Here is a 27,752-nt window from a genome sequence, read left to right as displayed (position 1 = left end):
ACTGGCTCATCTGCCCCAAACCCACTAACAGGGGTGCTAGAAAGAGCGGGGGGATGAGCAGGCAAGCTCTCCATGAAGACCAGCCTAGGACCCTCATAGACAGTACGTATTCAGCCAGGTGGATGGGATGAGGCTACTGGCAGGTAGGGAGCAGCATCTGGGAGTAGGACAGATGGGCAGGGCCAGGGCTGGGATTACAGGACAGTGACAGCTTGAGATGGGATTGTTTTGCCTTGGGGCTGTGCTCTCGCTGCCCCATGATCCTGACCCTGGCCCCAGTCTCTACCCACCTGTCCCACTCCTGGACACCGCTCCCTGCCCACCTGTGGCCCCATCCCGTCTGCCTGGCCACGCGTGTCCTGCCCATGAGGGTCCCAGATGGTCACCATAATGATGCCACCTGCTCACTCTGGCCAGCACCCCCAGCAGTGGGTGCAGGGCAGACAGGCTTGGGCCAGATAGGATCAATTCCTCCCTGCCACACAGGGCCAGGTCAGTCTCCCTCCTCCCCCCCCAGCTCACAACAGCTCACCAAAATTCCTAAAGTGGCCCTCCAGCCAAAATAGTTGCCCACCCGGATATAACAGGATTCCTCATATAGGTGGGCCTGTTCCTAGCCAAAGAGCTTTTGTTGTTTATCAGCAGAGATCCTGGTTTTCCTTGATAAAAAAATCACAAATTCTCTGATAAAAACCCCAAAATCTGTTATTAAAATTAAATGCCCCTCACCACTCCTCTCATCCCTGATTCTGCCCCTCATCCCCCCCACAACAGCCCCCCAGCCCTACTGGCACTCCTCATTCCCCCCACAGACACCCCCAGCCCTGCTCTTGACTCTCACTCCCCCTTCTCCTTCCACAGCCTTGCTGGTGCCCCTCGCCCCCCACCCACAGCCCCTGCTTCTGCAGCCCTGCCGGAGGGGTTCCCCAACTGCCAGGGCTATGGACCCAGGTCCACAGCCCCCTGCCCCTGCTCCTCCCTGCTGGGCTTGGGCAAAGTGGCTCCCCACCACTGCACGTGTTCCTGGGAGCAGGGGGAACCTGTGCCCCCAGATCTGTGCATGGGGCAGGCTGCAGGCTTGAGCTCCCACCCTGCTTCCCTCCTGCACGGCCTCTACAGTCCCACAGGCATGACCCAGCATGACTGGGAACAGTGGGGCCCTGCAGGGATCTTATCACCCTCCCAATGCCTGCTTCTGCTTTGAGGGGCACAACCCTGCGCTGCTTCCCTCAGTGCAGCCCCATGTGCAGGAGGCGCATTGCCAGGGCAGTGCAGGGCGAGCAGCAGCTAGATCCCCATGTAGCACCTCTGTCCCCAGTCGTGCCGGGTCACGGAGGAGGGAAGCAGGGTGGTAGGGAACAGCGGTGAGCAGCCATGGGCCCACTGTTCCTTGCTGCCCTTCTTCCCCCGCCCCACCCCCCACGACCTGGTGTGGCTGGGAACAGCAGGGCCGTGTGGGGATCTCCTAGTGGCTGCTCACCCTGCGCTGCACAGGACTGCACAGGACTGCACTGAGGGAAGCAGCATAGGGCTGCACCCTTCAAAGCAGCAGCAGGCACAAGAAGCTCGTCGCCATGGCAGCGAGGGGGTGAGGAGATCCCTGTGCAGACCCACTGTTCCCAGCAATGCCCAGTCATGCCTGCGGGGCTGCAGAGGTCCCACGGGAGGGAAGCAAGGTGGGAACTCAAGCCCGCAGCCTGCCCCATGCACAGATCTGGGGCCACGGGTCTCCCCTGCCCCCTGAGAGTGAAAGACATGGAGTCTCTAGCCGGCTGCACGTGGACTGTAAGTGGTGCTATTAGCCCGACTGGGCTCGGCGCCACCGTGTGTGCCTTCCCTTAAGGGCCAATAGTGCTGCTCTGGTTCCATGTGCCACCAGGTGGCCACTCTACAGCTTTCCCCAACACCTCCCCACTCCCTGAGCCCCTAGCCAGCTCCCTGCAGAAGTGTCCACCCAGCCAGTGGCACATGGAACCGGAGCAGCACTATCGGCCCTCAATTTGTACCATGGTTGTTTCCTTTAGTACTTTTAAAATCTTAGATTTTAAAACAGAAAACAAGTCAATACAAATCTTATACTTGGAGGCCATACAAAGAAGTTAAAATTCAGACACCAAATAATGTCTTATATTTTGGAGCATATCTACACAACACAATTTATCTCTAAAAGAAAAAAATTAGGGAACATTAGCAGCATAGCAGCTTAATTAGTTGTCCTGTCTAATTGCCCTGATGAGATGCAGGGTATGTTAGTACAGGCTGAACATTATTATACAGCTTCTGATAACTGAGCTAGCTGTCCTATCCTATACACAGCTGTGTAAACACCCTTGCTATTGACCTTAGAAATGTTTTTTGTGCCTACAATCCATAAAACTAGAGAAGTCACTCAACATTTTAGTGAAGAAGCCAAATTCCAGGCCACTTCAGAATAATTTCAGGTTCAATTTAGTTTTAAAGGAGACTGTTTCTGATACTTGTATAAGCTCTATAATTTCTTGTCATTTAACCTCTTCTCTTTTCATAATATAGAGTTTTCATCTTTGGGAGCTGGGTCTTCATCATATGAAGGTTTATATCTTGATCTGTTGTTTGATTTTGCTTTCCGGTGCCCAAACCGAATAATATTATCTCAAAACAAAATTAAGCTTAAGTTGAAAAACATTTTGAAAGTTGTCTTACAAATATGCTTGTTGATATATGCAATATTTGCAAATATATGCAAATGATATATTGCTCATTAAATATGATTTACTGTTTAAAGCAGTTTTGGCACTGGAACTGGCTTGAAAATACTTCTGGATGGCTGATGCTGGGGGGCTGCATTTTAGCATTGAGCACATAGTCGTTTCAATTATTAAGTGCTCTGACAAATGGCTTGCAATTTTTCAGCTAGCAATGAAATTCAGAATTGTGTATGCTGCTGCATAGCTCCTTGCAAATAAATAACTGCTGAAAATATTTAGCAACTTTGCTTAAGCTTAACTGGTGGATAAACACATGTGAACTTGACTTAACTATCCACAAATTAATCTTTGCTTTATGATCTAGAGCTCTTTTTGAAAATTGCCTTAATAGAAATAGGTGCATTTTAAGTTCCAATACACAGCTGGACTGCAGCTGCTTGTTGACAATTTTATCTACCCAAATGCTTTGTTTTCTTAGAAGCCCAGACTTTTCCATCAAAATCAGAGCATTCCAGAGACAAACTAACCCCCACCGCCCATAAGTGTCTGGCTGTTTATCCTCTCCAACCAGTCATAAGACACCTGTGAGGCAGTGCTGGCCAGTTCCAGTCCCTTCGGTGATATCGGTCCCTTTGTATTTTCTTAACTTTCTTCCCAACAGACTTTCTGACAACAGAAGCCAGGGCAGAAACTAGAATGATTCAAGTCCTATCTCTTAATTTCAAGTAAGACCAGCCCCTAAAAGTAAGATACAGTAAGACATTCACACGTGCTTTCATTGACCATCTAGTCTTACTATATCTTGCTCAGTAGTCAAGGCTGCTCTAGTGAAGAGCTTGAAGGATTTAGTTCCTTATTATCAAACCTAATGGTGGATCCATTATTTATGTGACACATGTATGGTTTATAGGCTACTTAATGATAAATAGTTTTACAGAATGTATTAATTAGTCTTTCTAATAACAGACATGAACTGTTAGCACACTACAATCATATTTTGTGGTACTGAACAGTAACCTTCCCACTACTGTGCATATTGATTATATTTGTTTAGATTAACAATCCTTTGAATGGTTAAATGAGTGCCAGTGGTGCCTAATGTTCAATTGCATTTAAAATGTTTTACATTGACATTTTTACACTCTGTTTTAAAATTGCATTGGCCTTTCACTTAAACAGAACTGTTAAACTAGAATAAGAACAGGCTATTCTGTAAGTTTTGTATGGCATAAAACTAGTATCTAACAAAAACCTTAAGCCTAGTAAAACACCAGGGATGGGGCATCCATTGGTATAACTATTTTTTATTTAATTGTGACAAGCCCATGGAAAAAAAGTGTTCTTACTTTACTAATAACTAACACTTAACATGTATTTCCCTGCCTTTGCATCTAATATTCAGGGGACTCATATGTCTGAAAGATGGTTTGCTAATTTCTAATAATGATGTTTGCCTACTAGTAAGTACAGGTGAAACAGAAATCGGCTTTTTACCAACATTTGGGCCCTGTTACCTAAACCTGTATGGAAGCCCAAGAGAATATACAGGATTCCTGGACCCGTATGATGAACTAAACTCTGGAACGGTTAGTTTCCCTTTTGTAACACAGACAGTCAAAAACATCTGTTGTCACCAATGAATGCATGTATGAATTTGTTTTATTTATTATATTGTCTTAAACTTAAGAAAAAGAGTTTATATTTGTATCTTGTAAAATAACTGATATGCTTAGGCCAACAATTCTTAATAAAATCAAGCAAGCAGGTTATTTCCATTTGTAGAAGCTTCATTATTATATATACTCTTAAAAGAATATTTGAGATCATAGAGATTTAGGCCTTTGGACTCCCCCTTCATAGCAACAAATTCATGGTATTATAAGGAACCTCTTCTCCCTGTCCTGTAACAGCCTTATCACTGATATCTATATGTCCATTCTCAATAGCTGAGCCCCTTCCACATCTACAGTGTTGCAGTAATAAGAGAACCTACCACTGTTATTTTAAGTTGTGACCCTTTACGTATTGGAACATCCACATAAAGAGACACGGAGCAGTGGCCGAGGCAGTGATTAGCTCCCAGTCTTCCAGTGGGAGCACTGGTATCAAGGCAAAGAAGAGAAGAGAGTTGTTTTTGGAGGGGATGCATAGAGCCCCCATGAAAACGTCCCCATCCTCCCTCAAATGCCCCAAGATCCTTGAAACTTTCCCATAGATTTTGGTGCCTCTCCAGATTTGGATGGCTGAGACCACTGCCCATTCAGTGACCCCCATCTCCAGGAAGTTTGCTTTGAAGAATTAATCATGAACTAATAAATATCCCAGAGAAGGGATGTAAAAAAGTAGAAACTATGTTCCTAAGTTTTCAAGAAAGAGAGGGTTGAGACAATATGATTTCACTTTGTCATCCTGCCTCCTAACCATACAACTCACAAACAGAATTTATGCACACCTGGGATTTTGGAAGTGTATTTGTGTGGTGGCATCCCTTGTCAAACTGATGGTATGTTCTTGTTAAGACAGAACACTGCTACCTACCATCAAATACACTCAAGGAAGGTGGTGGGCCAGGGGCAATTGTTAGCAATGGCAGGACAAGATTTCAGGGAACAATGCTAGGTGAGAGGTCCTTGGCAGTGTGTGGGTTTCTTGCAGGTTCTCCAACTATTCTGTATGCTCCAAGGTCTGTGAGATTTCCTTATGGATCTCAAAATATCTTCCTCCACAAGTTCCTGCCCTAAAGAGCTGTCAATACAATTGCTAAAGCTCTGCATTTGTCCAAGACAGATGCTGATATAGAAAAGGTTAGAAGAAGGCAACTGGTTAGGTGACTCATTTAAGATTAAGATACAACTTTAGAAGGAGAAATGAAATGTGGAGAGGCTGAAAGATATAGTTTATAGGAATTTCTCCTGAAAATGCAGTCTCTAGAGATAATAGTTCTTGATTGGTGCTTGTAACATTTGTATCTCGGTGTCAGCTATTTTTTCAGCCTAAGAGAAAGTAGTTTCCTATGGTAATCTTCAAATTCAGTCTGTATTATAGGTTCTTATTATGTAAGATTTGTTTAATGACAGCAATATTGTTGGCACTGTCCAGCATACATGCTAAAACAGATAGCAACACTGCATTTCTGATTTTTCTTATTTCCCAATATATTGCTCTTTGTTTCTAATTATTATTGAAGCACATAATTAAAATGTTTGAATCTAAATTATTTTACCTTATACCAGGTGAAATTCTGATCCCCCTGAAATCAATGGGAAGTTTAAGATGATTTCAGCAGAAGCAAGCTTTTACCACCATGTTTGTAGGACAAAGAAGAATCTTGCTTCTTTAACAGTTACATATGAAACTGTAGTGAATGTGTAATTCTCTTTCAGGGGGAAGGAGTGGCTTACAGAGGCAGAATCCTAGTTGAATTATCTACAGTACTTGAAAGCAACCCTGTTAATAAAAAAATAGAGGCGTTACCCAGTGATGACATACTGGTTGTTCAGGTAATTTATAGTTCATTTGGCAATATAAAGAGGTGCGATATTGGGGGAGGGGGAAGGTTATTTTAGAGAACTGCAAGATTTACAAAAATTGCAATAATTGAATCCTTTAATCAGGGAAATTATTTATCCTGATTTATTCAAGTTACTAAGACTTTTGGGGAAAATATTATAGACTTTATGGCTGCAAAAATTACTTGTCACATGTCTGCAGTCTAGACATTTTAACTTGAGGAATTTTTGAAATTCTGCATATTTTGTTATGTAGTACTGTTTTTGTATTCTTCTGTATTTCTTTGTGTGTGTAATATATGTAATCTGTGTTTATGAGTTTTAGAGAAATTTATACATGCATTAAGGTATATGATGTTTGCATTTAGATACTGCAGTTTTTTTCTAAGTCTCTCTTACTATGTACAGTCTATGTAAAGTCTTTACTAAGTAAAGTCTCTATTACTATGTACATATACTATGTACATATAATTAACTAAACAAAAATCTTCTTGTTATGCCTTAGAAATATCAGCGTAGACGAAAGTACAGTCTGGCTGCTGTATTTCATTCTGCTACCATGCTGCAAGATACTGGTGAGCCTATCCAGTTTGAAGTTAGCATCGGTAATTATGGCAACAAGTTTGATACCACATGTAAGCCTTTAGCATCCACAACTCAGTACAGTCGTGCAGTATTTGATGGTAAGCACACTACCACAATATGGCTCTAAAGATATAGAATTCTTTGGTGGGTTGAGGGGAGGGGATATGTTTATTTTGTAATTCGTTTGTTGAAATAGTACTGAAAACATTAATTGATATTTGCTCTTGGTAGCTTTGGCTATGTTGTGGCTAGTTACATATGACCTTAGTGTAACCTGGATCAGGCCATTGGTGCACTCCAAAAAAGATTTCAGTGAAAAAATTGTAAAATACAGAAAAACTAGAAATGAAAGCAGAAAATGTCCTTTGAAACTTTTTCTGCCTACTTCATAATTTGTTGCTCAGACAAGAGGTTTGACATTTTAGAAGCAGGTAGAGTAAATGGAATAGTGACAAATAGATCTTGATTTTTTTATTTTATTTAAAGTTTTTCAAACTTTAAGCCATTTTCATGCTTAACTACTAGACAGAGCAGTCAATTTAACCTTCATCAAATGATATTAAACTTTTTATTAAGAAGATAAAAACAAAAAGTTATTCAGATATCCAAGTTACTAGAGACAGTTTAGTACAAATGCTATTGGATTATTTATAAAGCTCTATTGTCTTTCTAAATAGTTCAAGTCAAATACTTACTACTTGACTTGAAAATTACTAAATCCTTTGGATAAACTAGGACAATATTCTGCATATGCCGCTGAATAGGTCAGCTGAAATCTGTGGAACTGTTCACAGAATTGAATGCTGCTCTGTGAATAGGGATGGTAGTATCCAGTCCTAATTAAGTATTTTTCAAACACTTAACTATGGTTCTGACATGTGAATCTTTTATTCACAGGTAACTATTATTATTATTTGCCTTGGGCAAACACAAAGCCAGTAGTGACACTGACTTCCTTTTGGGAGGACATAAGCCACAGATTGGACCCAGTGAACGTAATCTTAACCATGGTTGAAAGACTGGTATGTCAGTTATGACCTCTCTTTTACACTTGCCTGAATTATTTTTGTGAAGTTAAGATTTAAGGATGGGTTGGAAAGGTCAGTTTTAAGAGCAAATTATAGAATCAAATTCTATCACCCATATTTTTCTCTCCGTAATGATGCAAAGTCCATAATTTTGTTAGCCACACCCCTGCCATTTGCCCACCCTTACCGCCCCCGTTTACTGTACTGCAAGAAGGAGGAGGAAGAGGAGGAAGGTCCATCGGAATGAATTTTATTTGATTGTGCAGGAGCAGGCCAATTAAAGATGAATAAAGTTTAAACAACTAAGTTTATTGAACTTAGGGATTTTTTTACCGTTTTTGTTCATGTGTTGATCCTTTTCTTTTAAAACATTCAGCAATTCAACATAGCTGCCTTAAAATCTGGAATGCAGGCTAAAATTTCTGAAAACCAGTTGGCTGAAATATGGCTAAAGCTGATTGATGAACTGGTAGAAGATACAAGGTAAAAGTACCTTTATTTATCTTGGAAGTCTTAATTTTAGGGCAGTGCTTCTCAACTTTTTTTGGATTCAAAGGACTCCTCATTGGATTCAAACACCTCTCTATAACTTTTGTGAATCAAGTAGCCTCCAATTTCAAAAACTGATTTGCATATTACAGTGCTTACCCCTTGAAAGAGAGGCTGGGCAGTAGGGGTGGGGGATTGGCCAGGCAAGGACAAACCGGAGCCTGATCTGTGCTTATCTGCTTATCTTCTTACACTTGGGGTAGGGACAGACATTCATAAAGCCAGAGCCTGAACTGATTCAATCTTTACAGGTTAGTCTAACCTGCCTAGGTTGAACCAATTTGTAACTGTACAGACATTCCCCCTGGATTGAGAACATGCCAGCACATGCCTGCAGTTGCTCAGGCCAAGAGCTGAGGGACACTAGAGTGTGCCCTTGGCTGTAGGGAAGCTGTGGGGGGGGGGGGGGGGGGGGGTCGGGCACATGGTCAGCCTGGGGATTAGCCTTGGCTGAACTGGCTAGAGAGGGGTTTACCCTTCCTGTCCCACCAGCAGGGACCTGAGCCAGGTCTGCCGGGTGCTCCCCCCTCGCTGCTGCAGCAGTGGGGCTAGGTGCTGGCATGGTTCCTGAGGCAGAGGGGGCAAGGAGGGGGGATATTCCCCCCTGCACCCCCAGTGCCCCCAGGGGACCACAGCTGGGTCCTGCAAGCCCTGACTGCCACCACCACTGCTTGCTCCCTGCTTGGGGCAAGCAGCAGAATAAACCCCCCTAGTGTGCCTTCTGCTGGGCACCGGAGGGATGGGAGAATAACCCCCCTCCCTGCCCCCCACCTAAGGGCTCCTACTGGCTAGCATCTGGCTGTGGCCCAGCCCTGCTGCAGCAGTGAAGGGGCAGGGTTCTTGATGGCAGCAGCAGCCCCTGTCATGGTGTCGGGGAGCAGGAGCCTCTTCCTGGTGGGGGAGGGTGCGGGGCTGCACTGTGGAGTGGGCAGAGCTCCAGCAAACGGCACACAGCAGCACCAGGGCTTGAAGGGGGCCAGAGGGTTCCAATTCAATTTGGAGAGATTAGAGGGTTCTCTGATTTGATTCGGATTCGGCCATTGAATCAGGCTGAATCTCCGTCGAATTGAATCAGGGACCGAAGCTTCTCACAGCCCTAGTGTTCATTTATCTTCAAGTGTTTTACTTTGGGTTTATTATAGTAAACACCTGTCCTCAGGGCTTAAACATTGTTGTGAGCACTACACCAAATAGGAAGTGTCTGCAGAATTGGATTCTGTACCCACACTCTGGATTTAGGTCAGATTGTAATTGCAATGAAAGGCTTAGAGTCCGTCTAATTATTTCCTCATAGGAGTGCCTAAATATGCACCTCAAAACATTGTTTAATGCAATTAGATGTTAAAAGGGAAAGGTTTTTATCACTAATAAATGCTTTGATTCTTTCTTTCAGTAAACCATTCCCCCTCATAGAAGGTAAATCCAATGTCACAATTCTTGACACACAGATCCAAAAACTACGCCTCAGATCTCTCAAACAAATTCAAGAGGCAGCAACGAGGATGAGACTTGAAGCTACAGATATGAAGGTCACTTTACCAGAAATTGAAGATTGGTTGGATAAATTAGTGCAGCTAAGTGAAGAGGTTGGTACTTGAAAGTATATAAAATTAATTTAAAAATATTTGATTTCAGCAAAACAACCAAGACACCTGCAGCAGTTTCAATAGTTTGTATCTTCATACAAGTCAAAAGAAAACTGTATAAAGATCAAAAGGTCTGTCAAATGTATATAAATATGCTTTAATTGCAATTGGCTTTATCGTGACTTATGCTTCAGCAAAAACAGCAGGAAAGAACCACGGACTTCTAATTTACATAAAGGGGTTTGAGGCGGGGCAAAAGGCACATGCGTGCTCATGTGGATGTGCCCACAATGGCTATTGAACAGAATGGTTGGAGATGTTTCCTCTGGTATCTTTAAACCATTAAATGGTGGATGCAAGGAAGAGTATTGAATAATGGACAGATCACACTAGAGATATCCAGTTCAAAGCTCTTCCTCTAGAGCTTCCATTTCTGCCACTGTTGGAGACAGGATACTGAGCTAGATGATAGACAAGCAGTACCCAACCTTTTTGCTTGGTAGGCTGGATGGGTAGTGCCCAGTCCATCTACAGGCCAGATCTAACCAGTGGTCCCAATCTGCCCCATGGGACAAGCATGGTGGGCACCACCCAGCTGTGCCTAGAGGTGCAGGGGGCAGGCCAGCCCCAGTGTGTCCCTATAGGGGAAAGGAGCTAGATCTGATCTTGTGCGGGCAGAGGGGTAACAAGGCAGCATGGTCCAGCCCTAACCCAGCCCTGCAGGAGGGGCATGGCCCAGCCCTAAACCAGAAGCAGGGAGTGGGTGGGGGTGTGAAGGGGTAAGGCACGAGAAAGGGACACGTACAGGCATGTGGTTTGGAAATTTGGCATGGGGGAGTGTGGCTGTATTAATAGCCACTTCCCTCCCACTGCTAAATTTCCAGACCCATTGGGATCCCTGTGGCCCAGATGAGAAGGCTCCACAGGCTTCACTTGGTCTGTGGGCTGGAGGTTGAGCACTCCTGAGATAGACTATTGGTCAGACCCAGTATGGCACTTCTTACATTCTTGTGTGGTTTTAGAAAACCTGCAGCTTCTTTTTCAGTCCTTTTATAAGACTTATTTTACTTTCCAGAAACCTGCTTGGTGTTTGCATTAAACTTTTCAGAATAATATGACATTTAATTATTTGCAAAAGAAATCCATTTCCCTCCCCTATATTAGCAACACAGATCCATAGTTATTTTTATCTTAAGTGATAAATCACTAAAAGATCCCTGGTTCTTGTTTTGCTTTCTAAGCGTTAGATTCATTTACATCCTATTAATTACTCAACTTTTTACTTTTCCTTTAAAAAAAGTCACAAAACAGCATGCCTGATGTAATCATCTGGATGATTCGAGGGGAGAAGAGACTTGCCTATGCCCGCATTCCCGCACACCAGGTTTTGTATTCTACCACAAGTCCTGAATCTTCTGGTAAACACTGTGGAAAGACCCAAACCATCTTTTTAAAGGTATCTTGATAATACTTTTGTGCAATTTTAAATACTATGGCTGACATTCTATTATGATTAGGTCATCTAAATGGCCACTAGGTCTAAATGGCATAGCCAACTAAATCAAAATAGAATTTAGACCACCAAAAGATTAGCCTAAATTCTGGCTTTAAAGAAATGTGTTACTTTTGTTCATACCAGAACTTTCTCTCTTATTTATGTGAAGTTAAATCTATGAAAGGCACATGTACATCCATAAAGGTACATAGAGACCTACTGTATCTTTTATTCTATAACATGGAGGAAAGGTATTTCTAGTGTAACTTACAATAGAATGAGGTAGAATAACTCCTGAGTAGGTGACAGCAGCTCAAATTGCTGGCAGGACATATGGTACAGTCAAACAGCACCATAAAAAGTGTGTAAAACTCTAGACTGATGGGGTGACAAGGTTCTGATAGAAGGTGTCAGGCACAAAGAATGAAGCTGCATCTACTTTGTTCAAAACAGCATACAAATCATAATCGTTGTAAACCAGAATCAGAATGAACTTCTGGTCCTTGGGCTCAAATGCATATCAGAGAGCTCAGTATTCTGAGCCAAATATTCAGCCACTGCTGGGTTAGTGCTGCTGAGAGATACAGACAGTCAAAAAGCCTCAGGCTGAATCGATTCAGTCTTTGCAGGTTAGTCTAAGTTGCACATATTAAATTGAAATGGAAGTGAATAGGCATTTACCTTTGATTCAGGAAATGCAGCCACATGCCTGCAGTGGCACAGGCCAGCAGCCAGGAAGGCTAGAGCATGGCTCTCTGGCTGTGTGTTCACTTCCTCTTCCTGCTGCCACTGAGGTCTCTGGGATTTGTAGTCCATAGTTACAGCAGCAGGACTCTGCAGGGTTGCTTATCACTTCCTCTTCCTGCTTCCAGGTGCCTCTGGGATTTGTAGTCCACAGTTGCAGCCAGCAGTAAATCTGAGTGGGGAAAGAGGTGTTTAACACCCCCCACCCTGGCCCCAGCCCCCAGCCTTGGTTTGCCTGGAGGGTACGGTCTTGCCCCCCCTCCACCCCGTTGTCAACCAGCCCTCACTGCTCCAACTAGAGTGGCGGGGCCAGCCCTACTCTCTGGAGCAGACAGCACAGCCCATCCCAGGGCAGGAAAGCATGCTGGGATGCTGGGGGACTGTGATTTAACTTAAACCAGAAAGGGGTCTGGGACAGAAGTTCCATAAACCAGTTTGAGCCAAATCAGTTAAGTCTGATACTACATTTAACCAGGTTTATCTTAAACTGGTTTCAGCCATTTTGAAACTGGTTTATCTGCACTGAGCTTCTGTTCTGTTACAAGTTTAAACCAGTTTCTGATCACTTAAACCAGTTTATGTGTAACTTCTGTCCTTAGCAAAGGAGGGATCTGTCACTGGTGAAGAATTTGAATAATTCAGAGAAATGTCAGATAAATTTTCAAAATTTTAGCTGTCAATCCAAACCTAAATTAAACAAGGGGATTCCCTAATTTAGCAGTATCAGATTAATTATACTGCTGTAATTATACTAGTATAACACCTCATTTGAACATTTTTAGAGCATGGACATATGGGAAACTTACTGTGTAGTAAAACAGAATAGGGCTTCACTGGGTGTGTCTACACACTCATTAGTGCGTTTTTGCTACGGTGCATTAAATTTAGTACCTCTTATGTGAGGTACTGATTAAATGTGCATTAATGCTAAGTAGCAAAAGTGCATGCTTAGTGATGCTTAATTCACAGTAGCCTAATTTTACTGCACATTAGCGTGGTTTTTGCCATGATGCTCTAATGTGCAGGAAAATAGGCTACTGTGCCAGTATGCTCTTGGGGTAAGTATAGGTAAGTCACAACAGCTTAGCCCTCAATGAAAGAGGAGTTAGTTACTACTGGTTAGTTGCTTCTTTCTGTGGGGTAAAAAGGGATAAAAAGAGGTACACTGTCACTTACCATGAAGCAGCTGACATACTGTAAAACTCCTTTTTACTCCATGGTAAATGTTTCATAGGTCCGTGCCCTTATAATTGAATAAGACTTCCTTTTCCTAGTTACATTTGTTGCTTTATACATGGAATTAACTGAACCAGAAAAAGGGACTCTTACTCTACAATATGAGTGTCTACATGAGGGTTATATATGTATAGCTAAAACAGTATAATTAGATTGGTATAATATTACTACACAGACAAGGCCTAAACCTTAACATTTTTGTGTCCAACCATTTTTATATTGTATATAGATCTTGCTTGAGTGGAACATTCCAAGTTTTGTATTTCAAGTTTCCTGTGACAAAAGAAACATGAATATCAAAACTGAATTCTTAAGTTATAATTGTTCTTAAAATCATTAGTGTATCAGACCTGGGAAAGGAAATACAGGAAAGGATTGAGAAACAGTTTTAATGTGTTTGGCTCTACAAGATGGTATTCTTATATGATATTTTCTGGCAGTATTAAACTCCTTCGCTGTTGCCAAACTACAGGGGTTCTGCTGCCAGAGGCAATGTGAAGCAAAAACTAAAAAAGAAATGAATCTATGAGCAAACTATATATTATTTCTGTATGCATGTCTATATGCCTGAGCTGTTATCATTGTATCATTGTTATCATTGAGCGCATTGTATCAAACTTAAAATTATTGTATAACTATCCTGTTTATATACTTCAGTATCCACAGGACAAGACCAAAGATGTCAAAATTCCAGTGGAGTTGCGAGTTAACATATGGCTTGGGTTGACTGCAGTTGAGAAGAAATTTAATAGCTTTGCAGAAGGCACATTTAGTGTATTTGCAGAAATGGTATGTTCAGTAACACTGAATGCATTATTCTCTTACAAGAAACACCATTTATTCCAGACCTATACTAAAATGATGACAGAAGGCCCTGGCAAAAAGGGAGCATTATAGTAATTTTTCCGAAGACAACATACAAGACAGTGAAGAAAAAGTCAGCTGTGTCTGCCAAATGATGATTTTAACAACTTCAAAAGGCCAGCTACTGATTTGATTAGACAGGTAGAAATCTGTAGTACTCCAGTGACAGCTGTACAGTTAATTTATATTTATATTAGTGTATCTAAGATTAGAATCTTAATTAGAATGTGTGAGTGTATCAAGAACCGTTATTTGACTGACTTTGTATCTGAACAGCGGATTTATCAATGTAGACTGCTTTGTTTAGTAATGGTTAATCTAATCAGTTTGATTCACTGAATGAAAAAATAGAGGAAATACTGGGGGAATACAGCAAATTCCACTGGCAAGGGAACTTATAGTAATATTCCAGTGTTAAGAGTTACCATATGTAACAGGATGGTGATTGGTGAGAATTAGGTGGAAACTGGTTAAAGTAGCCTCTGCATCTTGCTGTGTTCCTACAGACCGTAATAGCAGAAGAATCTAGACCAGTGATGCCACACAATGTTTGCACTGTTAGATGTACAAACATGATTCACAAGACAAGCCCAGAGATTTCAAATAGGAACCCACAGTGTTAAAACAACTCTGCCCTGTTGTAATATTCCTATGGCCTTTGCAACAGAACAATTACTTTATTATTTTTCTGTTGTTGAAAAAGGAGTGAAAACTAGAAGCTGGCATTTTCCAAGGGTGCCTCAAGTCTAACAAAGAGTGCCTCAAGTCTAAAAAGGTTGAGAACCACTGATCTAAACTAATCTAGGGATAAATTGTATCATTTTGTTGATTATAAGCCTCATACCGTTTTTACATGCTTCAGCTAATAATAAATGGGTACATTAGTACTGGATCCAAAGTCAATATGATCACTAAAATGCTGCTAACATGACATCATTACAGCATCCTTCGTCACCATGACTTGTACAATTAGGTGACATGGTGGTAAGAAAAACGTTGTTGTAAAGTCTATTTTAAAATACATTTTACAATCCATGATTTCTTAAATCTAAAATCTGACAAGATGAGAGATGCATTACTATTTTAACTTTTTATGCAGTAATCTGAAATGCTTCTGGGAATATTACAGGACAAAGCGGAAGGCTAGAAGGGAGAACAGGGCCAGAATCTGATTTAATAAAAAACAATGTAAATCAGGAGTAATTCTATCAACTAGCGTAAAACTGGTCTAAGATCAGCAAAAGGCTTATGGTAGCTGCTCTGATGAGCTTTCAGTCTAATTTTCTCTGTTGCCATTTTAACATGAGCTAGTAACAACAAGGGGGGAGGGCGGTTTGAAGTGGAAAAGTACAAGTTAATAGAAACATACAGCTCTTCATTATGGCACAACTGGTTTTCATAACCAGAGTTCAGTGGAAATTTGCTTACCAAAAAGTTAAAGCTCTTGTTTAGAGGCTGCATAGAAGCAGTACATTTGTAGCAGAGGGTTTAAATGAGGAGAGGATATGGTTTGAGTGTAGACTCACAGCTGCTTATGGACAGTAGTGTAAGTAGGGGTGGGTGAGAGGGGCGCCTGCCCCAGGACCGAAGCCAGAAGAGGTGCTGGAATCTACCCCCGTACCCCTGTGTAGTGTCATTAAGATTGACATGACATGCCACTGTGCCTCCTCCCCTGGCCCCCCGCCTCTCCCCCCACCTCTCAGAACCTGTGTTCCCACTCTCAGAACCCACTCCTCCCAGCCCCCGTTCTCAGAATCCGGGTATCCCCCATCCCCATGTTGCAGAACCTGCACCCCTACTCTCCCGACTCTTGGAACCACTTCTCCCCACCCTTCACTATCCTGCAGAGTTTTCCCCAGGCACTATATTGGCTTGTTACACCACTGGTTATGGTGCAACATGAAAGAAGACAAAGAAATGACACTAAGGAATTAAGGGACACTGAAGTCATTGCTACTGGCAGATTAGATGTGGAGCAGAAATGTGGCAGGGGCAGCAGGTGTAAGAGGAGATAACACATGCCTTGCTCCATCTGGAGATCTAATTATGACCATCTAATAGTTTTACTAAGACTAATCCTTAGTCATCACCAGGATGCTGCTAGTTACATGAAAATTATTACTATAGGTGCAAGGAGCAAACCTTTTCATATACTTTTTGATGCTGCTAATGTTATACCACACCTCACTTTGGAACTTAGTAATGACAAAGATATGAAATAGAGTTTGTTTGAAAAAACAAGTATTTTGTCTAACTGGCCTCCCTCCTCGCATTTGAACATGGTCAAATTTGGTAAGTAACCATGCTGCATTTGTGCTTATGTAATGCACCAGTGTTTTTAAGGTAACTTATACAACCTTTCTGTCTGGTAAGTAGACCCTTTGATTTAGGTATTATAGAATGTTTATAGCAACATAAATATGCCTTTCTGTTTCCTTAAAAATGGTTTTTGGACTCCAAAGTGCTCTTTTTTTCCCCTCAAACAGTATGAAAATCAGGCATTTATGTTTGGAAAATGGGGAACCTCTGGACTTGTTGGTCGTCACAAGTTTTCTGATGTCACAGGAAAAATCAAATTAAAAAGAGAGTACTTTCTGCCCCCAAAAGGCTGGGAGTGGGAAGGAGACTGGACAGTTGATCCAGAAAGGAGGTCAGATTTTTTTATTTCTATATCATTAGACATAAATGTGCAGTGTTTCTTAGTTAGTTTAATCACTTATTTAATTTCAGAATGTACAGAATAAACCCAGACTTTGTTTTTTAAGAGTAAAGTGTGATTGGAAAGCTTTTAAACAGTTCTGAATGAGTTTTTTATGAAAGTAAGTTAGCCCAACGGCCAAATTTATTTAACAACTATAAAAACATCATTGGTCTTAGTAAAAGGTAGATGGGCCCATCATGAAACTGTAGAAAGGCTTCCAGTGATTAGACAAATAAATTGGGATTTGAGAACACTGGATTCAGTTCTTCAATTCCCAGGGACCAAGTCACTTAGACTCCTGGGGCATCTATACACATGCTTTGGGTGGGAGGGGGAGGTGCTTTAATTAGAGCGGCTCTCAGGGGAAAGTGTCCTCTGAGCAGTCTAAGGGGACTGCATCATGAGCTGGCCAAGATGAGTTAGAGATAATCCTAACTGGAAGATGATTCTCTCTGAAATGCTCAGAGGACACTTACCTCTGAAATATCTGAGCCACATTACAGTATGTAATGCATCCTGACAATTATCCTCAAGTCCTATGTGAAGTAGTGAAGTATCAGGATCCCAGTTTCACTGGGGCATCTATACACATGCTCTGGGGTGGAGCAGGGGGTGCTTTAATTAGAGCTGCTCTCAGAACCGCTCTAATTAAAGCGCCCACAGCATCATGTGTATTCAGCATCCTGTGCTTCAAAATGGTGGTGGGGGGAGCCCCAAATGGGAGCAGAACAGAAAGGGGATTGAAATTCCTTTAGGGCTCTCCCTGTTGTCACTCTGGGGGGAGATAGTGTCCATCTGGGGATGTCTTGAAGTGGTGCCTCCTGGGCTGCTGGCAGACTGCTTCCCACTCACCTTGGCCCTGTGGAGCAGTCTAGGGGGACTGTAACATGAGCTGTGCAACAAGAGTTAGAGATAATCCTCAACGGAAGATGATTCTCTCTATGCTTGGAGAACACTTACCTCATAGTTTCTTGTCCTAATGTACAGACACTCATTTTAAAAGCCCTTAACACATCTGAAAAATAACTTGTAGCAACACCTTGAGACTGGCACTCAGGATAATTTATAATCCTTGATTGGGTCCAGACCAGAAATCTGCTCTAGATTCATTCTGAACTTTAAGAGTTTTATATGGCATGTAGCCTAACAACTGGGCATATTCACATACAGAGTGATAAAATGAACTGAGCTGTCATAGAACTATGATGAAATCTTGGTTCAGTTAAGTCAAAGGGAAGACTCCCAGTGATTTCACGGGGGCCAAAAGTTCACCCTTGTTTGTTTTTTCCCCTAATGTTGTGGTAGCAAGAAGCACTGTCAATCAGTTATTTTCACAGGAAGATACTATTGGGTCCATTTTAAAATATATTGATTAAATTTTTGCATGGATAGATTGATTTTAAGAGGGTTATTTTCAGTTAATGAAAATATGATGTAGGAAAGCAGAAATATTCATAAGGTGACATTTAGGCTGATTAATTAAAAACCATCAGTTAAATATATGTAAACAAATGCATTTACAGCTCTGTTACCAGACAGGAAATAATCTGTACAACTTCATTTGGCCAGTAGATGGCATTTCAAAACAGGTTTCAATGTTTTCTAAGGCAGACAAGGTTCTTTGGGTGAATCTGATATCTTTTATTAGACCAACTTAAATAGCTGGAGAACAATTTTAAGCAAGCTTTCAGGTTCAAAAACCCTTCGTCAGGTTAAGGAAGTTTCAGCAGTTGGTGTGTGCTCTTCCTGGATGGAATGAAAAGTAAAGAAGCCAGCGGCTGGGCTGGCATGCATACAAGACAGGCAGCCAGTGAAAATGTAGATTGAAGAGTTAGTGGGTGAGAGACAGACTGGGTGGTGGGGGGAGAGAAGGGGGATGAATAGTGGAGAAGTACCTGGTGTGTTCTGGGCCTGAGGAAGTTTGCCAGAGCCACCCATCCTAGTTTTCAAAACAAGCACCAAACCTCGCCAACCTCATCACCAGAAGCAAACTTCCTCAAGCCCAGAACACACCGAATGGATCCAGACCATGCCATGACAAGAAATGCAAAACCTGCCAACACATCTCCACCACCCCCACTATTACTACACCCCACAACAGAGCCATCAGCATCCCCGGATCTTAAAACTGCACCTCCAGAAATATATCTCATCCAATGCACCAAATGCCCTGATGGAAAATACGTAGGAGAGACCAAACAACAACTGTGCACCAGAATGAATGCAACCTGGAAATCTATCAAAGACAGGAATACCCAATTACCTGTGGGGGCACATTTCTCACAAGAAAACCACTCTCTCTCCAATCTCTCAGTCCTGATCCTCATAGGAAGCTTACAAAACACTTCCCAGAGACGAGCCTATGAACTCCACTTCATCAACCTCCTGGACACTAAAAATCATGGACTAAATATAGACATTGGATTTATGACACATTATAACCTGCCTGACATCTGACTCCCCAGGTATCTCCCCACTATTCATCCCCCTTCTCTTCCCCCCCAGCCTGTCTCTCACCCATTGACTCCTCAATCTACATTTTCACTGACTGCCTGTCTTGTATGCATAGCAGCCCAGCCCCTGGCTTCTTTACTTTTCATTCCATCCAGGAAGAGCACACACCAACTGCTGGAACTTCCTTAGACTGACGAAGGGTTTTTGAACCCAAAAGCTTGCTTTAAAATTGTTCTCCAACTATTTAAGTTGGTCTAATAAAAGATATCAGATTCACCCAAAGAACCTTGTCTGCCTATATCCTTAGACCAACACAGCTACAACCTACACCCCTGTAATGTTTTCGAATGCCTTATTAAACAAACGGAGGATGGAATTTAGTGAAATGTATTTTGTCTCATATGATAGTAACCTTTCCAGTCTTGAGTTGACAATTTAAAAATAAAATACTCAAAGATGACAAAAGAATTAGTTGGTGGCCCATTTAGTTGTCTCAACCTCTTTATCCTATGTAATTGTATAGTTTTCTGTAACTCATGCATAGTCTTCAAAGAAATGCTAGGGTTTTTTTACTTTATAGCTGTTCACTCTTTCAGCTGTAACAATGCCCTGGCTATATACACACTGCAATATAAAATGGACAAAATAGACTTGAAATATACCTTCAATATACAGAATAATTGATTGCCTGTAGGCTAGCAGAAAGCACAAAAGAAAAACACCATGTGACCAAAGATACTTGTTTTAATTGCATATATGTTTATGATATACATCAGTATTTTATATACTTAAATAAATACTTTTTTAGAGTTCAGGTGTTCAGAATAGGTCTGGATATCACACTGGTTAAAGCACAGATGCTCATTTGCTCTTTCTCTCTGTTGATGTTTTCAACATTTCCATAGTTGCTGCCACTAAGGGAGCTGTTCAAGAAGCAGTGGTAGTAAGAAATTATGGAAAAGTAAATCTGATACAGCTAAGCCTATCTTGAGCACCTTAGGTGTTTGGAACCTCCGGTTGTAGCATAATAGAAGTCAAATCTTTGGTGTCTACATGCATTGACTCCTACTACTTACTACACTTGGAGGAGAAACTTAATCTGTTAGCAAAAAAGGACTTCTGGCACATAGATGAGTAGTTTTGATTTCTGTCCAGTAGGGGACAGTGTTTTTCTATGTATGTATGTATGCCACTGCACATGCATATACTGGATAATGCTTCTATTTTTAGTGACCATATTTAATTAAAATGTTTAGTAACACTTTGGATTTCACAGCTTGCTGACTGAAGCTGATGCTGGTCATACTGAATTCACTGATGAAGTGTATGAAAATGAGAGTCGCTACCCGGGAGGAGAATGGAAACCACCTGAGGAGAGTTACACAGATGTGGTAAGACTCTTACAAATTAATATTTTTCATTTGATAAATGTATTATTGAGAGAACAAGTGCTGTCAGTAATTTTTACTTCTAATTTTCCCAGTTTCCTGCCTCAAGGGTTTTTGAAATGTCTAAAACTGAATGTTGACTTCAGCAAAATATAAGCATTCCAAAGCATAAGTTATGAATGAACTGTGCTAAGTATATATTACAAAAAAATTAGCTTCTTCCTGATCTGAAAGCAAAGATGATGGTGTGAACTATTGCATCAACTTCCTCTCTAGCCTTGCAATATGGGTTATATTGCAACTCAAATGTTATGTATTTGCAGACATAATAATCTTTGCTTCTTTCTATTTGAAAGAATGGAGAAAAAGCTGCACCACCTCGTGAATTAACCTGTCCCTCTGGGTGGATCTGGGAAGAAGATGGCTGGGCACCTGATTTAAATCGAGCAGTGGATGAGAATGGTAAAGCTTGTCTCTTTATAGACAGATTATTGGAACTAACTGTTCACAGTATATTAAAAAAAAATGTGTTCCAAAACTTTCCACTGACTTTTTCGTCTCACTACAGTATTTTGGAATATAAATAACAGGGAGCAAGTTAATAAATATTTGTTGATAATTATTCTTATTTCTAGACTGATCTAATATTTGTGGGTGTAGATTTTTAGAGAGTTTTTAAGGACTGTAATATGATTTGGGGCCCTCAGTTTTGGAATTCAATGCTAAACAACAAGCTTCTAACTCTTATATTTTAAGTAGATTGCAATTTCTTTGGAGCAGGAACCAATTTTCTTGGATGTTTGTAAAGCACTAAGCACAGTGAGGTCTTGATCGTCAGAGGGGCCTCTGGACACCATCATCAAATGCTGCTGCTGATGGTGATGGAGGTTGTTATTGAGTAAAATACAGTGCCTAGAGGACTCTTTGTGTGTGTTATTGTATCCAGTAAAATCACACTAATATTCCCATTTCCAAGTAGAAATGTGGGTGTATTTATTTTTCATTTTTTGAAGGTTTGCCTGAAAGCTACTTAATTTGAGGGTGTCATTTTGAATAACAGAGAGTGCAATAGTCTTAAAGGACAACATATCACCTTCCACTCCAAAATCATGATCCTGCAATCACAACTAAAGCAAAGCTCCCATTCATCTCTAAAATATAAAACATATAAAATAACAGTTGACTGTTTCCCCCTGGGGAAGTTATGGCTTGAAATAAGAGGGTCTGACCATGCTCTCAAGATACACATATCCTCCATGCATTTACATCTATTTCTTTTTACCCTGCTTTGACTCATTACAGTATCAGCATTCTTAGTGGGCAATAGTTACAAAATAGGTGGATTTAAATGATGCTAAACAGCCATTTGTTCCCTGGAATTTTTAAAAAAGTATTACTATCTGAAACTCAAGGCATAAGTCCACAATGCTTTTCATGAAAGAAAATCAGACTACACGGAAGTTTGGGCCCTAGGAATCTGGCAGTTAAATTCCAAAATCATAGAGCCATCACAAATAGCAGCTTTTCCATTTCTAGCTAGTTCATGGAGAGTTTTACAATAATTGGTCTTTTACTGAAAAAGCAAGTTCCTGGGTCATATGAGTACAGGAGGGAGTCAGCTTTTCTAAAAAGCATGTTTCTAGTCTTTACAGTTATGGAGAAAGCATGGAAAAGTGCGTCCAATGCACTCTAGCATCTCAAAAATCAGAAATAAATAAAAAGGACACAAAATGTATTACATTTTAATGTCATAACTTTTTAGACAGGATCATGGGTGGGGGGCAGGACTGACCTGTGTTTAGGTTTGACAGTGATGAATCAAGTTTCTTTTGAGTTCATTTTTTATCCAGTGCAATGTCACTATCCATACAGCTGCTGTAACTTGGATTCCCCAAGCTTCTCTGTTCCTCTGAAAGATTCTAATTATAATTCCTGTTTTAGGATGGGAATATGGAATTACTATTCCTCCAGACAGTAAGCCAAAGTCTTGGGTTGCTGCTGAAAAAATGTATCATACTCACAGACGGCGAAGACTAGTGCGAAAACGCAAGAAGGATCCAAACCAAGCAGCAGCAGCAAGGGTAAGCTGAGCTGCTGGGAACTGTTGTCAAAGGTTTTATTTCTTAATGTAATAAAAAGGTTTTAGAGATGCATGTTTTGTTAAGCAAATAGTATGGATGCTTATAGTATGCTCATTGTAGAACAACATCCTGTTATAAACCTGAAGAAGAATTTAAAATTACCTTTCCTTGTTTTAGATATTCAGTTTCCATTTTCTGTTATAGATTAATGTTTAGTTATCATTGTAGAAAGGGTGGATTATTTCTGCAATAATAATTGCAGACTTTTTATGTAGAAGCATCGTATGAAGGACTTATATTTCTGATTGTTTTGTAGGGAGCAGTGTCCTATGAAGATCAAGAAGGATGGGAGTATGCATCTTTGATTGGCTGGAAATTTCACTGGAAACAACGCAGTTCTGATACTTTCCGTCGTAGACGCTGGAGGAGAAAAATGGCTCCTTCAGAGACTCATGGTTCAGCAGGTATCTTCAAACTTGAAGGTGCTCTGGTAAATATCAAAACAGAAAAAAAGTTTTAAAAGTGGAATATTTAAGTGCACACTAAATACAAAAGAAACTTTATGAGACATTTTATTCCTTTAATCATTGAATTGCAATGTAATTCCCTATATTTCAGAGCTTTTAAGGCCATAAAGGAATCATAATCAGTTAGCTATCCACCTAACGTTTGTATTATTTGACTCTTAGAATTATTTTCTGTTAGTCTATTTTATGAGATGTAGCAGCAGGAGGCTGAATTATGACATGAGCTACATTGCTGCCAAAGTAAAATGAAGAGGATATTGTGGTTATAATAGGGTATAACTCAAGATCAAGGGTATAACTCAAATGTATAAAAAGTAATTGTGGCAGCAGTAGGCATGTACAGTTATTGAAATAGTTGCCTCTGTTGGATATCTTTATGTCCAGGTGATTGAACTTCTAGAGGACTAGTACAGTATCTGAGATAATAGAAAATACATTTTGATTACCACTAGTAGATTATTAGGATTTAAATACTCCAAAGATGCATTAAAGAAAATAATCTTTAATGGATAAACCTTGTATATACAATGGAGTATTATAGGAGGGAGTAGTATAAGACATCTAGTATTATGAGCATTTTACTAGGCTATTGAACACTGAATAGGTACTGGCATCATACAAGAGAAATTCTGCCTCCCCCCTCCCCCCAGTGAAATTGGTTCTATGTTCTTGTTTTACATCACAGGATAGAAAATACCAACAGGCATCCAGTTACACCAATTTTCTTTTCTCCACATTCCTTGGTCCAGATCTCCATGGGGTTTAGAAAATCCTCTATTAAGATTACCCTATCTTGAATTTTATATATATTGGGGATTTTGCCACTGTAACTTGTGGGGTACAGCTCCCAGCAATGGAATGGTTCTCTACCAGCTGCTGGGCAGTGTAGAGTGCCTGTGCCCTCTCCTACTGTAGGTGGCCAGTGTATCCCTAGGAATTGGCAGTGCTGACCAGCAGGAGGAAATGTCCAAAGTTGATCTCTATATTGTGCTTCAGTTACTGCATAAAGATACAGGTACAGATACATACAGATTTTAAGGAAACCTTACTGAGGGCACAGGAACAAACCATCCTGATGTGCAGGAAGAATAGCAAATGTAGCAAGCGACCAGCTTGGCTTAGCAGAGAACTCTTCAATGAGCTTAAACACGAAAAGGAAAACAAAAAGTAGTAGCTTGGACAAACAACTTGGGAGGAGTATAGGAATATTGCTCAGGCATGCAGGCATGAAGTCAGGAAGGCCAAAGCACAGTTGGAGTTGCAGCTAGCAAGGGACATGAAGGGTAACAAGAAGGGTTTCTACAAGTATGTTAGCAACAAGGGGAAGGTCCGGTAAAGTTTGGGTCCCTTACTGAGTGAGGGAAGCAACTTAGTAACAGATGATGTGAAAAAGGCTGAAATACTCAATGCCTTTTTTACCTCAGTCTTCACAGGCAAGGTCAGCTCCCACACTACTGCACTGGGCAGCACAATTTGGGGAAGAGTTTAGAAGCCCTCACTAGTAAAAGAACAGGCTAGGGACTATTTAGAAAAGCTGGATGTGTACAAGTCCATGGGGCTAGATGTAATGCATCTGAGGGTACTGAGTGAGTTCGGTGATGTGGTCACAGAGCTGCTGGCTATTATCTTTGAAAACTAGTGGCAATTGGGGGTGGTCCTGGATGATTGGAAAAGGGCAAATATAGTGCCCATCTTTAAGAAAGGGAAGAAGGAGGATCCAGAGAACTATAGATCAGTTAGTCTCACCTCAGTCCCTGGAAAAATCATGGAGCAGATCCTCAAATAATCCTTTTCTAAGCACTTGGAAGAGAAGAAGGTGACTGGATGGATTCACCGAGGGCACTGTCGGCATGGATACACCAAGCGCAAGTCATGCCTGACCAACCTGATTGCGTTCTTTGATGAGATAACTGGTTCTGTGGATGTGGAGAAAGCAGTGGACATAGTATACCTTGACTTTAGCAAGGCTTTTGATACCGCCTCCCACAGCATTCTTGCAAGCAAGCTGAGGAAATATGGGTTGGATGAATGCACTGTAAGGTGGATAGAAAGTTGGCTGGCTTGTAAGGCTTAATGGGTAGTAATCAATGGCTCAATGTCTAGCTGGCAACCATTATCAAGTGGAGTGCCCCAAGGGTCAGTTCTGGGGCCAGTTTTGTTTAATATCTTCATTAACGATTTGGAAGATGGGATGGATTGCACCCTCAGCAAGTTCGTGAATGACTCCAAGCTGGGGGGTATAGTAGATATACTGGAGAGTGGGGATAGGATTCAGAGTGACCTAGACAAATTGGAGGATTGGGGCAAAAGAAATCTGAGGTTCTACAAGGACAAGTGCAAAGTCCTGCACTTAGGACGGAAGAATCCAATGTACTGCTACAGCCTGGGAACTGACTGGCTAAGCAGCACCTCTACAGAAAAGGACAAGAGGGTTACACTGGACAATAAGCTGGATATGAGTCAGCAGTGTGTCCTTATTGCCAAGAAGGCTAACAGCTGCATTAATGGGAGCATTGCCAGCAGATCAAGGGAAGTAATTATTCTGCTCTATTCTGCACTGCTGAGGCCGCGTCTGGAGTACTGTGTCCGGTTTTGGGGCCCCCACTATGGAAAGGATGTAGACAAGTTGGAGAGAGTCCAGCAGGGGGTGACAAAAATGGTTTGGGGCCTGGGATACATGACTTATGAGGAGAAGCTGAGGGGACTTGGTTTATTTAGTTTGGAGAAGAAAAGGCCAAGAGGGGATTTGATAGCAGCCTTAACTACCTGCAGGGTGGTTCCAAAGTGGATGGAGCTAGACTGTTCTAAGTGATGACAGATGACAAAACAAGGAGAATGGTCTCAAGTTGCAGCAAGGGAGGTTCAGTTTGGATATTAGAAAAAACATTCTCACTAGGAGGGTGGGGAAGCACTGGAACAAGTTACCTAGAGAGATGGTAGAATCTCTACCTTTGGAGGTTTTTAAGGCCCAGTTTGACAAAGCCCTGGCTGGAATTATCCAGTTGTGGCTGGTCCTGCTTTGAACAGGATGTTGGACTAGATGACTTCCTAAGGTCCCTCCCACCCTCATTTTCTATGATTCTATACGCTTCTAAATGAAAAAGGTCTTTGCCTAAGAGTGAACTGCCTGTGGGGTATGGGAGGCCCCATTTGTTCATGGATATGTAATTTGCACCTGCCCTCATCTGAGCATGAATGAGCAAAGCCCGCTGTATATTAAAAAAAAATCCACTTATGCAAAGGTCAGGTATGGTATACTTATGTAAATATTCAGTCAGTTTGGTTTTGTTCATAATTTTAGGGAGCAGACACAAGTACTGAAGATGGAGAAGGAAAGAGCTCAGACAAGGCCAAAGACAGTGCTACCAGGGTATTTGGGGCCAACACTCCGATTGTTTCCTGCACTTTTGACAGTAAGTTTTTAACAGTTCTCTTCTTAGACACTTCTCTGATGCTGATGCATCAGTGACTGGTGATAATCAGTAGTGGAGTGATGTGCCGTGCTGTACACACAACTAATCAACATGAAAACATGTTCCTGCTTTTATATCATCCTCCTCCATCAATACCCAGCATTTTGCTTGTTTCATCCACTTTTTGTATATGATCACTATCCATGATATAAATCTTTTGGGGGAGTCTGTATAATGTAACCATCATATGTTTGTCCAGCTCCTAACATAATAGTGGACTAATCACTTATTGGGACCTAGAGCAGCAACTATGTGACAAATATTGCATAATACTGATTAGGATACTTGTCTATTGAACCACAAATTCTACTAACACAAAAATTGATATAAGTATTTAGGTTTCCAGGACCAAGAGCAACAAGGGGGATTACACCATAAAGGCTGAGTCATTTCTAGTTGCTCATGATTGTATGGCTACTTTAAAAGGCTAAGTACACAATGGCTAACAATACTGACTGTGACATGCCTATTTTTGTGTTTGGAGCAACTGAATACAATTTACAGCACTGAAATGAGCTGCTTAGACTCCCTAAACACTGCATGAGGAAAACTATATCCCTGCAATTAGGATTCAGAAAAGCCTCACTGAATTGAGAACTAAAGTTAATGTAGACTGAAGAAAGGTGTGTTAAATCCCACCCCTTTTAGGGACTTGGAGGCTTCATTTTTGGTTGGAAGTAGCATTTCTCTCAAATTGGGATTCAGAGACCTGAACTGTCTCCTGGAGTTAAGTACCAAAACTTTTCTGTTTAAAATGCATCCAGAGAAGGTGGGAGAACTGGTCGCTCAGCCCAGTCAAGATTGAGTCACTGCTAGGAATGCCTAGAAACAGTTCTTTAGGCCCT

The 27,752-nt window shown here is 41.3% G+C and overlaps 1 protein-coding gene across 3 annotated transcripts in view; it reads left to right on the top strand.

Annotated features, from left to right (window-relative positions):
• Positions 1-27,752, top strand: part of MYOF (myoferlin) — a 119,403-nt gene that overhangs the window by 48,947 nt on the left and 42,704 nt on the right. For 2 of the 3 annotated variants that reach the window (XM_014522618.2, XM_025210878.1), the window contains 15 exons: positions 2,533-2,571; positions 4,149-4,273; positions 6,071-6,187; positions 6,702-6,879; positions 7,679-7,803; positions 8,186-8,292; positions 9,752-9,944; positions 11,245-11,400; positions 14,077-14,208; positions 16,770-16,933; positions 20,715-20,829; positions 21,183-21,288; positions 22,768-22,907; positions 23,224-23,397; positions 26,736-26,847. In XM_014522618.2, coding sequence (XP_014378104.1) covers positions 2,533-2,571; positions 4,149-4,273; positions 6,071-6,187; positions 6,702-6,879; positions 7,679-7,803; positions 8,186-8,292; positions 9,752-9,944; positions 11,245-11,400; positions 14,077-14,208; positions 16,770-16,933; positions 20,715-20,829; positions 21,183-21,288; positions 22,768-22,907; positions 23,224-23,397; positions 26,736-26,847 — 1,983 coding nt within the window. The remainder of the gene's footprint in view (positions 1-2,532; positions 2,572-4,148; positions 4,274-6,070; positions 6,188-6,701; positions 6,880-7,678; positions 7,804-8,185; positions 8,293-9,751; positions 9,945-11,244; positions 11,401-14,076; positions 14,209-16,769; positions 16,934-20,714; positions 20,830-21,182; positions 21,289-22,767; positions 22,908-23,223; positions 23,398-26,735; positions 26,848-27,752) is intronic. The other variant, XM_014522619.2, reaches the window with a different exon arrangement.

Source organism: Alligator sinensis, unplaced genomic scaffold (assembly GCF_000455745.1).
Source record: "Alligator sinensis unplaced genomic scaffold, ASM45574v1 scaffold472_2, whole genome shotgun sequence".
NCBI classification, from domain to species: Eukaryota; Metazoa; Chordata; order Crocodylia; family Alligatoridae; genus Alligator; species Alligator sinensis.
Note: the sequence above shows the minus strand (reverse complement) of the source record. Positions and strands in the feature narration are given on the sequence as shown.